The sequence below is a fragment of the Taudactylus pleione genome, unplaced genomic scaffold (genome assembly GCF_031769625.1).
Source record: "Taudactylus pleione unplaced genomic scaffold, aTauple2 ptg000251l, whole genome shotgun sequence".
In the NCBI taxonomy this organism is placed as follows: Eukaryota; Metazoa; Chordata; class Amphibia; order Anura; family Myobatrachidae; genus Taudactylus; species Taudactylus pleione.
This window is the reverse complement of record NW_028284653.1, coordinates 7,142,176-7,157,445: the sequence shown is the minus strand read 5'-3', so window position 1 is coordinate 7,157,445 and position 15,270 is coordinate 7,142,176. Positions and strand designations below refer to the sequence as shown.

The window sequence follows — 15,270 nt, the reverse complement described above, 5'->3', positions numbered from 1 at the left end:
TCTAAAGGACAGACACACACACACACACACTTCCTAGCTGCTTATATAGATATAAATTGCAAATCTCTAACAGTGACTTTGGTATGCACATAACACAATTATAGGATCCATGATTCCTTTCATCAAACATTCTCTTTTCTAGGACATTACCTATTTGTGTGGATTTCTGCAATCTGCTTTCCTCTTTTTTTCTAATATTCTGTCAGGGCAAACAGACACTATTGTGCCTAGTTCAAAGCAGGACCATGTTAAATGTATATGTTTTACATAGCTCTATCGGCTAAAACTTAAGTCTGTATTTATCATATTATGGTGGAAATTCTGGTCTTAAAAGCTAAAATCTGTACATTGTTTCTACATAACACTTGTTTTGAAGTACTTTTAAAACGAGGGAGAAAAAGCTTTAGCCCGAAAGAGAAGTGGAAAACCGAAAAGTAGCTGCTGAGTAGTGGATTGGGATCTCCCAAAAGGTGCAAATGTAATTGTATAATACTACCAGCACTGAAAGGGTAAATACTAATAAGTAGAATGAGTGCAGGTTAGAACAGAAACATAACTCCAATTAGGTTGAAATTAATGGTATTTTAAAAACACAAGAAATTGCCATAAAAACGTTAATGGGTGACGGTCTGTCCCTTTTTCTGGTCTCTGCGTGTTAGGTTCTGCAGCCTAGGCACTATGCCTGTGATGCCTCGCTTTGTGGGTATGTGTACGGCTAGGAATAGCTGTACTTAATAAATCTGTACATAGTCCTTTTCACGCAGGCTCCGAATAGTGGAGCTCGGCAGACTGCAAGAGGTGGATAATTAATAATTGTACAGTATGTTGTGTCTTCTGGCAGTCAAGGACACACTGCACTCAGTAGTTTAGTGTGTGGCTGTGGATATGCTGCACTTAATGGGTCTGTGTGCGGTCTCATGTCCCTTGTTTGACTATCCTCTCCAACATGTTTCTCAGGGATAGCTTTGAAGTATTTATTTGCACGTCCACTTTAAATATACATCATAGTTATAATGAGATGTAGCCATTATCCTGGCTGTCGGTGCTGGAATCCCGACACCAATCAGAATCCCAGCGCTGGCATCCTGACGGTAAGTAGTGGGAGTGTTAGGTTTAGGCACGGGGGTGGGGAGGGTTAGGATACTTACCGACCAATATCTGTATCCTAACCCTGTCAGAACTCTCGTACATCTAAGCCACCAAAAGGCTTAGGAGAGCACAGGCATGGGTTTCTGGAAAAGCCACAATCCTTATAGGCTATCGTTTGTCACACGTATATCTATTATTATAAATAAAGCAGATTTTTTATTTTATTTTTACATTTAAACTGCTGTTTAGCTATTTGTATCCCAAAATGTTTCATTAACTAGATGGTGTTACACAATTGGCCACTTTGGCTGAAAGGTGTAATATTGGTCATTGTTAGTATGCCAACAACATAAGCCACGTGTCTGATGTTGGGCATAATGCAGGCAACAAAAGTTTAGATTTTATTGAAGTTCTTATTTTGAAATCCTTGGCTTAAAATAAATTTCAAGGCAGGAAAGACCCTTAGTGGCTGTCTTTTGCTGTGAATATGTGCTTATGGGTCTGGGACTGGCCTTCGAAAGCATTTCATTTTGTCTATGGGAATGCCCGTTGGCAAGGCCTAGGTAACACTATTACCGAATAGGAACAATTTGTTCGTTTTGGGTAAAATGTAAAACCACAAAAATACTTTAACATTTTACGTATTAAGATTGAGACCACTGTACTAACACATGCAAACTTTGCTGGGAATGTGGCTGACCTGTGTTCAAATACAAACCATTGAATATAATCCATTGAATGTTGCCTTGCTGCTAAACATTGATGTTTCTATTCAATTTGAAATGTGGGGTGGGGGGGGGGGGGTGAGAAAAGTCTATGAAGAAAATGTGGTATGCACCATAATGTCCATTACAATAAATAAAGATGAGATGCTTCAGTTGTTCTGTCTCCCGTCTTGCTGTTACATACCTTTTTAATCTCAGAAACTTGTACTAGGTACCACCTTTATTACAAAGAATTGGTAGATTATGATATCTATTTTCTTGCTATACAGTATTTGTCTAATAACCCTTTTGCACCAGAGCAAAAACCTGGGTTTTTGCTGGGTCTGCCCAGGTCGCAGTTCAGTGTAAAAGGGTCCCTGAAAAATAACCCGGGTCAAGTGACCCGGCAATCCAACCCAGGTAGCTACCAGGGTCCTACCCAGGATGGACCTGGGTAATGGTGCAACCTGGGTTGCACCATTACCCGGGTTGCAACGGTGCAACCTGGGTTATCCAACCTGGGTCATGCCTAAAGTGAGCTGATTGGTGGTTGTGGAGCAGACACCTCCCACTTTTATGACCTCACAAGTTTAGTAGGGCAGTCCCAGGTTCAGTGTGAACAGGGCTGACCTGAAAGTAACCCAGATCGATGGTGCTGTGTAAATGGTGTCTGACCTGGGTTGGAACCATGTCTCAAAACCCAGGTTGGACCCGGGTTTTTGGTGTAAAAGAGGTATAACTGAGGCAGGAGTGTCTGAATTGATCCCTTTACACATTTCTTTCAGGGGAGCTTTATTAAAGCTTGGAGAGAGATAAAGTACCAACCAATCAATCAGCGCCTGTCATTTTTCGAACAGTCTGTAACATGACAGGAGCTAATTGATTTCTCTCCAAGGCTTGATACATCTCCCCCTCAGTCTTTTTTTTTATTATGAAGACCTAGATTGCACACAGGTTAGGTCACCAGGTGTTGTAGAATATTGCTACGGTTAATTCCACAATAGACTAAAAGGATAGCTAGCTACAGTTGGGGGTATCTATTGAAGAGAGGTAACCACTTGATATCAAGTATGTGCCAAATTCCGCAAATGACTGGGGAACATTTAAGAATGCTTTAAAAAATGTGTAAATGTGAAAAAGCCATTGAAGGTGTGACCAGTGATTCATCTACATGTGAAGGGTCTTAAGAGAAAAAACACAGCTTTATTTAGGCTATAAAACTAGGTTGTCAGAATGCTGTTTATAAGTAGTGCCATAGTAATGGTGCAGGGATTATTTGGTCACCCACTTCAGTATTTTCATATGATTGCCCTGTTGTTCCAATAACAGACTTAAAATAGAACAGCCAGGAAAGGGTCTGTAATGGTCATATTCTACACATACTTTCCAGATCCATGTTTGGGCAATTCATTAAATGTTTCCCAGCCTCTCATTAGTACATTCCATTAGGGTCCATACTTTTGTATACAACAGCATGCAGTGTGTTGACCCATTTACAGCATAAGGAGAGGTGGATTCCTGGCGCTTGGAGATGATGTCATCTCCAAGCGCCGCCAGAACAGTTCCACTACATCCATGTGCAGTGTAAACTGCACTGACCTGGGATAACCCGGGTCTGCGCTGTGGTGTGAAAGGCGTCTGGCCCATATTGCAGCTGTGTTCCAAATCCTGGGTCAGACCTGGGAATTTGGTGTGAAAGGGGTAACAGAGAGAGGACCTGGGTTGATCTGGCAATATCCCTGATCCAAATCTGTGAAAGGGGTATAAGAAAATAAAAATAAAGTATCCATTAGGCAATTCTGGTTGTTGGATTTTAAACATAAATACATAACTTATCTTCCCATGGCCAAGCTGCCCAAAAAGGTCTCTTTCTGTTTTAACAAGATGCATGCATTTTTAGGTACATGGTTGGTGTAGATCAGGCTTAATCTGTTAAGGTGTGTACACACTAGACCAGGGGTTCCCAACCACGGTCCTCAAGGCACACTAACAGTCCAGTTTTTAGGGATAGCCATACTTGAGCACAAGTGACTTAATTAGTACCTCAGTTATTTTGATTTAACCATCTGTGCACAATCATGGATATCACTAAAACCAGGACTGTTAGTGTGCCTTGAGGACCGAGGTTGGGAATCACTGCACTAGACGATATGCTCCCTGAGCAATATCGTCTAGTGTGTCCCTGGCATGGTGTGCTCAATGTTGTTCATGACATTGAGCACACCCGCTGAACGATATCATTAACGATAACGTTCAGCGACGGGCTCTTTCCCCCATTCCCCAACATGTAGCAACCTGACAATATCATCAGGTTGGCCTGCATGTTTGCCAGATGAACGATAAAGACGAACGACCTGCGGGAACGCGCATGGTAGTTATTGTTTATCGTTTTGGGGCAAAAACTGAACAATATTTTGGACGACTTAACGATAACAACATCGTTAACGTTCCGTCGGCGAAAATATCACCCAGTGTGTACGCATTTTTACTGTCACCTCAGAGATAGAACTGCTAGCGAACACACTACTGCTTATCCTTTCTTTGACAATGCAATATGCAGATTGTTTCTTTCTGATCAGAACATGTTCTGGGCATGCCTCTACAGAATTTCATTTGAGTTTGGACCAGGGGCAAATTAATAATAAAGAGCAAGAAATGAATCCTTAAATAAAGATATTACAGACCGAGGACCTTCTATGGGACTCCGGGTACATGTGGTGTGACACAAAGAAATATACAAGAGACCCTTACATCTGCTCGATTTGTGTACGTCTACTGTGTTCTTCAACATTTCCAGGCCATCTCTTCCCTAGTTGTTGTCATTTACTTCCCCTGACTTTCTTCTTTAATTTCTCCCTGTATACTGTAGAAGCTCATTTATTGTGTGATTGTTTATGCTGTATTGTAACATCCTTTAATAAGTATATGGAATTTTAAAAAGAATACTGGAGGGACAGTAGGGTAATTGCCATGACCCAAAATATTTTTTGGTTCAATACTAATAACAAATAATCCAAGGTACTGGTCCCAATTACTGATATCAACACTTATGTGGGAGGGAATCTATACCACTTGCATTCCTATTGATGAACCGTTTCATCAATGGTTAGATGCTGAAGACCATTCTGGAAGGATGCAACTGTGATCAGTCTCCAGGTTAAGCATTCAGGCAGTTCCACTCCAGTCATCTCCAGTAGTACAGAAGGTTTTGAATTGATAAACTAACATGTCATAGTTCAGGTTCCTAGTCTGGTGAGGTGTTGGGGATTTTGCAGTCGTTATTCCAAATAACATTCATATACAGTCAGGTGCATAAATATTGGGACATTGACAGAATTTTCATATTTTGGCCTCTATTCACCACCACAATGGCGTTGAAATTAAACAAACAAAATGTGCTTTAACTGCAGACTTTCAGATTTAATTTGAGGGTAATGACATCCAAATCAGGTGAACGGTGTAGGAATTACAACGGTTTCTATATGTGCCTCCCACTTTTTAAGGGGCCAAAAGTAATGGGACAAACTAAACAATCCTAAATCTAATTTTCACTTTTTAATACTTTGTTGCAAATCCTTTGCAGGCAATTACAGCCTGAAGTCTGGAACGCATAGACATCACCAGACGCTGGGTTTCATCCCTGGTGATGCTCTGCCAGGCCTCTACTGCAAATGTCTTCAGTTCCTGCTTGTTCTTGTGGCATTTTCCCTTCAGTTTTGTCTTCATCAAGTGAAATGCATGCTCAATCGGATTCAGGTCAGGGGATTGACTTGGCCATTGCATAACATTCCACTTTTTAGCCTTAAAAAACTCTTTGGTTGCTTTTGCAGTATGCTTCGGGTCATTGTCCATCTGCACTGTGAAGCGCCATCCAATGAGTTCTGAAGCATTTCACTGAATATGAGCAAATAATATTGCCCGAAACACTTCAGAATTCATTCTGCTGCTTTTGTCAGCAGTCACATAATCAATAAATACAAGGGAACCAGTTCCATTGGCAGCCATACATGCCCACGCCATGACACTACCATCACAGTGATCATGAGCAGTTCCTTTCCTTCTCCATACTCTTCTCTTCCCATCACTCTGGTACAAGTTGCCCTTTGTCTCATCTGTCCATAGGATGTTGTTCCAGAACTGTAATGGCTTTTTTAGATGTTTCGCAAACTCTAATCTGGTCTTCCTGTTTTTGAGGCTCACCAATGGTTTACATCTTGTGGTGAACCCTCTATATTCACTCTTGTGAAGTCTTCTCTTGATTGTTGACTTTGACACATATACACCTTCCTCCTGGAGAGTGTTCTTTATTTGGCCAACTGTTGTGAAGGGGTTTTTCTTCACCAGGGAAATAATTCTTCTGTCATCCACCACAGTTGTTTTCCGTGGTCTTCCGGGTCTTTTGGTGCTGCTGAGCTCTCCGGTGCGTTTTCTTTTTAAGAATGTTCCAAACAGTTGATTTGGCCACAGCTAATGTTTTTGCTATCTCTCTGATGGGTTTGTTTTGATTTTTCAGCCTAATGATGGCTTGCTTCACTGATAGTGACAGCTCTTTGGATCTCATATTGAGAGTCGACAGCAACTGATTCCAAATGCAAATGTCACACCTAGAATCAACTCCAGACCTTTTACCTGCTTAATTGATAATGAAATAACAAGGGAATAGCCCACACCTGTCCATGAAATAGCTTTTGAGTTGATAGTCCCATTACTTTTGGCCCCTTAAAAAGTGAGAGGCACATATAGAAACCATTGTAATTCCTACACCGTTCACCTGATTTGGATGCAATTACCCTCAAATTAAATCTGAAAGTCTGCAGTTAAAGCACATCTTGTTTGTTTCATTTCAAAGCCATTGTGGTGGTGAATAGAGGCCAAAATCTGAAAATTCTGTCAATGTCCCAATATTTATGCACCTGACTGTACAGTACATTTTCTCTTTCCCTGTCACTTTGAACAATCTGGATGTGTGCAGTTAATGTACCCCTTTTAGCCATATTCTAAAAAGTGCCTGATAATAGCAGTACCAATAAGAGACCATCTGAGACCTTTTCCGTTCTGGCCTTTCCTGCTTTGTTCAGCACAAGTATTTTAATCAGGTTGTTGGTGAGACTGCTCAGTAATAATTCCTTACCAGGAGAACACTGGTTTAAGCAGAAAATGTTTTGTTAAATGCCTCGGGGCTTGATTCATTACCGATCGCAACTGCGAATGCAATAGCGATTACCCACGCAGTCTCACTGCTATAGTATGCTAATCCATTGTCATCGCTATGCCGCTGCAGCACAACATAAGGACGCCCACTTTACCTTACACTCATCCGTAATGTTTAGCAAGACTGCAAAACTATCGGTACAATCGAGTACCATCGCAGCCTCATGCACACTTGCACAAGCTCTGACCTTCCTCAGAAATTGCTAACTTCATCGCACGCTATGAGTCCTCAGGCTGCGTACGGCATACGCACGCACTGGCACGCCTGTGTTTCGGTGATCCCCTGTCCCCACCCACAGACGGCACATCCAGTCAATCACTCTGTGATGGGTCTGCGTGGTCACAATCACAGTGGCCGGCACACGCACTGCGATGCATGCACTGTACGCAACAATCGGCGGATTGCATGCGTAATCACAGTTGTGAACGGTAATGAATCAGGCCCTCAGTTGGGATGGATAATACATTGAGAAGAACAAATTTGTCCCCTTCACAAAAGAAAATATTGGTGGATTACTGCTAGATACCGCAAGCCAGGCTTTGGGCCTGATTCAGACCCAGTCGCTAAGCTGCGCTTGCTTGCTAGGGGTGATTATCGCACATCTGCGCATGCGTATGCTTCAAAGTACGCATGCGTGAACCAGTCACTACGGCCGGGAATCGTGCGCTCGTAGTACACAGACTGGATGCTATTCTGAGTGACAGAATGTGCCGTTTGTGGGTGATAACGGGAAGGTGCTTGAACGGGGGTGTGGTTGTGCGAACGCAGGCGTGTCTGAGCGTGAAAACTGAGTTTAATGGGTGTGCATAATTAGCAAAGTAGCGTCCTTGAACACGTCACTTGGTTGTTTTTGAGCCTGAACTGATCGCAGTGCTTGCGGTGGGGTAGGGGCTACCTCAAGGGCTGTGAGCAGGTCCGATGGCTATCGATGTTACCGATTAATCAGACACTTCCTGGAGATGACGGGTGCTAAAAGAGAAAAATGGGCGGCTTTATACACCTGCGTACGCTCACTGCCGTCGCTCTCTAAGACATAGAGGGCGTCCTTACAGTGCGATCGCGGAATTTGTATACCCGGCCCCTTTTGGCAACGAGCGATCGCGGCGTAGCAAGCAGGTCTGAATCAGGGCCTTTGTTCTATCAGACATTGCCATGATGATATTGGAGCTCATGGTAAAACTTATTTGTGGCCAGTTTCATGCAAAACCACGGTACATTTAGCATTTTACAAGGAGAAATCTCTGGAGTAAATTATAACCATGCCAGGAAGCTTGGACTTTCTCTAGTCTCTAAAGCATGGAAATGGGAGTTCCCCAGTCCATGCAGAGCTTTGCTTACAATTGATGCATGTCAGAATATGAGCAGTCCACATAGGAGACCATTATATACAGGTCTAGTGACCAGAGGAGATACTCCTCAAACTTCAGCTTTTAGCAGTATAGAAGTTCTAAAAGCATCTGCTTCCCAGATTCTCCCCCAGAATATGCACATTATGGGCCTGATTTAGAAGCACCTGTGTCTTTATGCAAATACTGCTACAAAGTCCTTCTCTGGTGTATATCCGTGCGTACGAGTGTGCAAGGATTGGGGTGCCCACTCTCAGCATCTTTAGACGCTGTAATACTGCCTGGTGTGTCTTTAGACGCCACCATTGTCACACCATGGAAGATTTTCCTTCTGCGTATGGCCTCCTAAGTGAAAGATGGAGCATCTGTTACGCAACCACTTCAACGACACGCCAATAGGACGAACCCCTCTGTCTGCATAGTCACCGCCCAGGAACACCCACCCTTTTTCCAAGACCTTTCTGTTACCATGGTCTCAATCACAACAGCACCTTTGTGTGTACAGTCTGTATGAAGCTGGCCATCCACTATACAATTATCTGTCAGATATCTGTCCAATCTGGCTGGTAGGAGTGAAAACCTGGTAATGTATGGGAGCAAGTTACAGTCGATCAAATGGTCTTAAACACTGAAAAAAGGACAAAAAAAATTGTTCAAATTGGCTAAATTTGTGTTTTAACCAATTTTGTCTGAACAACCATTTTTGGCTATTTTCCAGTGTTTGTGAGCAAATGGTCGACTGTCATTTGCTCCCATACATTACCAGGTTTTCATTCCAACCAGCCAGATTGGACAGATGTCTGACAGAAAATTGTATAGTGGATGGCCAGCTTAACTCATGCACTCTAGGAGTTTTTAGGGATATTCGGCCATGCGCAGTAGCAAAGTATCGCTCAGCTGCCAGAACACGGGTATTGTGTGCGACTCTGAATCCGGAACTATGTCAACGACCAATAATCCAACAGTGTCCTGTTGAGAGACGGAGGCACTCTGATCAACCTATGGCAAAATCTGACAAACCTGATAATTTGTTGGATAGAAGAACAAGTTGCATTAGTTAACATACTCAAATACATTGTATACGTTTATTTAAGGAGTATAGAGAGAATTAAAATTTCCAGGGGGAGATGTATCAAAGCTTGGAGAGAGATGAATTACCAACCAGTCATCTCCTTGCACATCAAATGGGACGATATGATGTACTCTGTGGTTCGGTAACGTTCCCTGAACATAATTTGTGTAATCATACAGCAGATTATGTTGTGTGTATGATATATGGTAGCGCATCGGATCGTCACGTCTTTCAGGTGTGTAGCCAGTTTAAGGCACATTTTTGTAATTGCCTGTAGAAGCTCATTGATAGTGTGCATAGGAGTAAGCAGACATCTTTTACTATAACATTTAGAAATATCATACTGCAATATACCACTACAAAGCATTGAAAAGATCATTTTGTGGAGCGTGGCTTTTTATTAAAAAAAAAAAAAAATGCATCAAAACAAGTGCAACTGTTACCCAGTCATCCTGCTACCTTAAGCAGGCGACACATTATATGAACCTGCTGAGCCACAAGATTAGACTTTTTCATTTATGTGGCCAGATTGGATTAGATTTGGTTATTCAGGTGGAGCATCTGGATCTCTTGTGACATCACAGGAGCCTGTTAGTGCTGTCGTTAGATGACCAGACACACAGAGACCAGTAATGGCCATCTCTGGTCGTTATTGCACTGCAATTACCAACATGCCCAATTTTGTGGCATCTATTGCAGTGTGTATCCATTTCACTGCTAGATCTAGGAGCTATTAGCACTGCTCTGGGTAAGATTCATTGATGCCTTTTATTTTGTGTTTACTTCTGTAAAATGTTGCAGTTACCTTTGTACAGGTCATAAACCCTACTAGAGCGCATTTTTCCATTGTGCTATAATTTTATGTGGAAATCCAAAACTTATTTCAAGTTGAAAGGCTTTGTAAAATTGGCTTCAATGTGCTCAACTCTAGTTGATAAAAGGTGACAGCACAAATCTGAGTGTTGGAAATCGATTATATTCCTTTTAAAGAACAGAAGTGTATCTTGTGGCATACTACAAAATAATTAATCACACCTATTGTTAATACATAAGTCATTAAACAGTCTTTATATGGTACAACATCTTTTATAATGCTCATCAGTTCCGGAATTCTTTATATCTCTGGAAAGATGGTGATTGGGATATTATTGCCCATAGAATTTAATTCATACAATGCCAAAATCTGAAAAGTTTAACACATTGTTTTGTTTCTGTTTTTTTTTCCATGGACTTTTCAGTTTAAGTGCTATAATATGGTGTGGGAAGTGAAGACAAAGGACATGCCCAACACAGTACAGAGTGTCCAGTTGGTAATGGACAATAGACCTACAGCAATGAATGAATCTTTGGAAATGTTGAAGTGCAATGAATGTCTCCCATCCTCTCCAGGATACGAGTCTTCTGATGAACACATGGAACTTGGTATGAATTTTTAGATGTATACATCATTTACTTTTTACACATACTTGCCTTCAGTTGGCTATGTTTACAAATGCACCTACATCCCAGCATTGCCATTATCACCATGATACAATGTCCTTTTACCAGGATACAAAGACCTACTTCCAGCTTCCCCACTTCAACCAGAATTCAAGGACCTGCTGACTTAGGGCCTGATTCAGAGATGAATGCTAGTGCGATCGCAGCTGCAATTTCACATGGCCTGCAGCTGCAAAAATACGCTAATAGTTACAAAGCTTAACCAAGCATGGGACGCCCACTGCTGCCTTCTCATATCGGTCCAACGTCTCTTACCTGCGTAACTATCTGTAACATCGACCAGCCATGCAGCCCTTGCAGCAAGTCTGACCTGTCTAAGATACAGTGGCTCTCCTGACATGCTGAGGGCTCTCATGCTGCGTATGCGATGGCAATGGCTAATTTATGCACGACCAAGTAACAGCGTTTAAACTGTAAGACACACCTGCGTTTTTCTAACCAATCCCCTTTTACATTCCCAAAACTCTGACTAGCTGTCACTCACTTTGCGAAAGGGTTATATGTGTGTGTGTAATCACAAGACCATCGCTGAGCGTACGCAGTGCGACTTTGATGCATGTGCAATAGCAATAAATCTTTCGTTCTGCGCCATTGTGTACATCTCTGAATCGGGCCCAATGTTGGCTCGTGTTACTAATGAGAGTAGCCTAGGCTACTTACAAAACAACTCACAATATTCCCATCAGTTTGTTTTGTTCAGTACATGGGGAAATGCACCAGAGCATTGGGGAAATTAATCATTTGCTGCAGTGGTTCTCTGTAAGTAGTGAGCCACATGTATGATTGGTGCTTAGTGAATTCTCTATTGGTTGGCAACTCTTTGCAAAAAAAAAAGGGTCTGGCAGAATTTTCCATTGAGACCTGTGGTGCATGACTTACAAATGATAAATTGTGTCCAACCTTACATACAACAATGTGCTAGTTGTGACATCGGGGTAAAAAGCAATACCGTTTTTATAAAGATTACTGTGTTTTTTCCCATTTAAGTCTTGCTGTGCAATTTTGCGTGTCTGAAATGAAGGATGCGGTATATACGTCAACAGTCAAAATGTCGACCTAACAACCCAATAAATGTTGACGTTAAATATGTTGACATGTTCATAATGTTGACATTGACCACATCGACATTTTTATAATTTCAAAATGGGCAGTATTCAATTGTTATAGCGCGCCCTATCTCCTGTCTAAAGTGACGATAGCGCTATTCGATTTTCCCGCTGATCGCGCCCATAGTGATCGGGTTTAGCGAGTGGGTACGCGACTCCCACCATGCGTGGCGCGATTTGCCACAAAAGATACAAGAGGACACATCTGGACATGTATTAGTTTTATACTTTGACCTTAACGTTGTGCTGTCATTGCACATTAGTACATTGTGCCCAAATCCTTAAAGTCAGAGTAAAATGGCGTATAGATGGGATTGAGAGGACAAACGTCCGGGTACTGGTAACTGCCCAGAAATGTTGGGGTACCTATCATTATGTGTAATCGTGAGGAATTTTGATACTAGTGTCAAACGACAACTAAAGTGGCTTTACCAAGCTGATTAGGCAATGTTTCTTTTGCTGGTCTTCTGTGCCCCAACTGTATTCATTTTATTTTCTTATTTATATTTAATTTGGGAAACCCTTTACAGTGAGGGAACTAGCTCTGGTGTTATTTGCATATCCTACATATAACTGCTTAGAAATAAAGATTACCCTTTACCTAATAGTGTTCATGTTAGTGTAGGGGTAGTCTAGATCACAGGTTCTCAAACTCTGTCCTCAGGACCCCAAACAGTGCATGTTTTCTAGGTCTCCTCACAGAATCACTAGAGAGATATTAGCTCCACCTGTGGATCTTTTAAAATGTGTCAGTGAGTAATGAATACACCTGTGCACCTGCTAGGTGACCTGCAAAACGTGAACTGTGTGGGGTCCTGAGGACCGAGTTTGAGAACCTCTGGTCTAGATCAAACCTCTTCTCTTCTATAGAAGTAATTGCCTTAAATGAGAGAATCCTGGAGATGTATACAGGTTGCCTAGGGCTGAATAGTTCTCACACTGAGGTTGAGTCCATTAATTACAGAGCACATGGGAGCATAATGTCACTATTAGCATCTGCTATGTAGAAAGTTAGTGGACAGTAGACTAACTTTTGTTGCGTATGTGTTTGGGGGTCTTTGTAATACACTGCTCTCCCTGCAGCAGATATTATGAAATGGCTCAGAATTTATTACACTAAATATTATGTTTACGTATGCCTGGATAATGTTGGCACAATAACGGTCTGATATTAGCCACAACATTAAATCCATAAATGTGCCTCTCCATCCTCTCTACAGATGATCTGCCCGAGTTACAAGCCGTTCACACTGACCCAACATCATCTCCTGAGGTTTTTCACCTTGATGCAGATGTTTCACACCAAGAATTTTCTGTGCCTTCATGGAACCAGAACACCTCACATATGTCTGACAGTGCCTATTCGTGTGAGCGTGGGATGAACTGGCTGACGGAGCTGGCCAACATTGCCACCAGTCCTCAGAGTCCTTTAATGCAATGCTCATTCTATAATAGGTATAGCTTTTATTATAATCTGGCCTCACAGAAATGTTCTAATACAGTGCATGAAATGTACCCAGATATCGCAAAATGAAATAGGCACAATGTGTATTACTGGAAGCAGGTAGAAGTGGCTCGGCCATATGTATTTGGTAGAAGAAATTGGCCTTCAGCCCCCACTTTTCTAGCCGTCTCGATTGTGTAAAATCCAGTATAAATCTGAATCTGAATAAATTCCTCTGTTCTGTGTACTGCCATATGGTGTTAAAAATACTTATTATTACATAGAACTTATTATATAAGTATTTAGCATGTTTGCTTTGTTTGAGTAGTATACACTTGAGAAATGTGAAGTGAATGGCTGTGTGCAGTGTTCCTCTTGCCACCTAGAACTGCCCCCTCCCTAGTTATACAGCAGCAATATAGAGTTCAGATGTAACCTTTGTGACCTGTATAACATGGCTGGTTCTTTATTTTAGATCATCACCTGTTCACATAATAGCTACCAGCAAAAGTTTACATTCCTATGCCCGCCCCCCACCAGTTTCCACTGAAGAGGAGTCAAACCTATCTAAAAGTCATTGGAAACAAGGAACACCAGTAAGACATGAGCGGGTGAGTCTCTTTTTCTTAAGCAACATGAATTAACTGCTAAATGACTTATTAAAACAATCTGACCTTTTGGGTAATTTATTATGTTTTCTTCACCGGCATAACACAGAGACTCTAGTTTCTTTATGGCCGGCACAACAGCATTTGTGCCACTAGTAGAGCTTTAGAAACCAGGTGTATCTGGCTTGAAGGGTACAGCGTTTTTAAACGTTTGTGACACCAGCAGCCAGTATAGCGGCCATAATTGTGTTTATATGGAGGTAGAGGTAAATGATGGATAAACCATATGATACAGATACAACAAGCAGATTTTGATGGGAAACAGCAAGGTTATAACCTTTTGATGGCAGCCCAAGTTCTGAAGTTTATCTGCTTAGAAGTGCAACTGAGTTAAGATATTGTCAGTAGATCACAATGTCATGGCAATATGTTATAGGCAGCCAACAGGACAGAGCCCATGCAAGTGTCCTGTCTATTCTATTCTGCAACTCTGGTACAGGTACCCCGTTATAGAACAACTTCCTACTATGCAGGTGCAGGCCTCATTTGTAAATGCCTAACTGTCAGATTATTTTCTGATACCTGGGAACGTTTAACATTCTGTATTATTTTGTTTATAGAGATGAAGAAAGAGGAACATGCTTATAGATACTTAGGTTTCCTTACAGGGCTCTTTAATGTGTAGCACTGACATGTTAATAAGATTCATGTACACAAGCTAAAGTTTTAATATTGCTTATGTGTAATTTCGCTAAATATGTACAAAATACAATCCAGGTTATGTTTGTGGTGTCTGTGGGTTCCTATTCATTGGGCGGCAGTAGAACAGTAGTTAAAGCTGGTTACGCTGTGGTTGATCATGCCACTTTGCCAGATTGCCATGTATCTGAGCCAGTATGACTGTGGCGTGGTAACCAGGAAGCCCCCTACATGATGTTGTCTCTTTATTTCAGGCACACAGTGAGTCGGAGTCTGGCATCTTCTGTATGTCTGCATTTTCTGATGATGATGACCTAGGATGGTGCCATTCCTGGCCACATACCATTTGGCACTGCTTTTTGCAAGGTAATTTATACAATCATGATTATATTGGATGTTACTAATCACGGGTTACTAAGAGTATGTTTGTTGTGTTTTACACTTCTGTATGAAAGAATGACCCTTTACAACATTTACTAGATCTGCAAAT

General features: G+C 41.6%; 1 protein-coding gene across 1 annotated transcript in view; it reads left to right on the top strand.

The window, feature by feature from the left end:
- HBP1 (HMG-box transcription factor 1) overlaps positions 1-15,270 on the top strand; it is a 57,623-nt gene that overhangs the window by 14,786 nt on the left and 27,567 nt on the right. The window contains exons 2-5 of the mRNA XM_088480211.1: positions 10,662-10,845; positions 13,250-13,484; positions 13,949-14,084; positions 15,035-15,146. Coding sequence (XP_088336337.1) covers positions 10,662-10,845; positions 13,250-13,484; positions 13,949-14,084; positions 15,035-15,146 — 667 coding nt within the window. The remainder of the gene's footprint in view (positions 1-10,661; positions 10,846-13,249; positions 13,485-13,948; positions 14,085-15,034; positions 15,147-15,270) is intronic.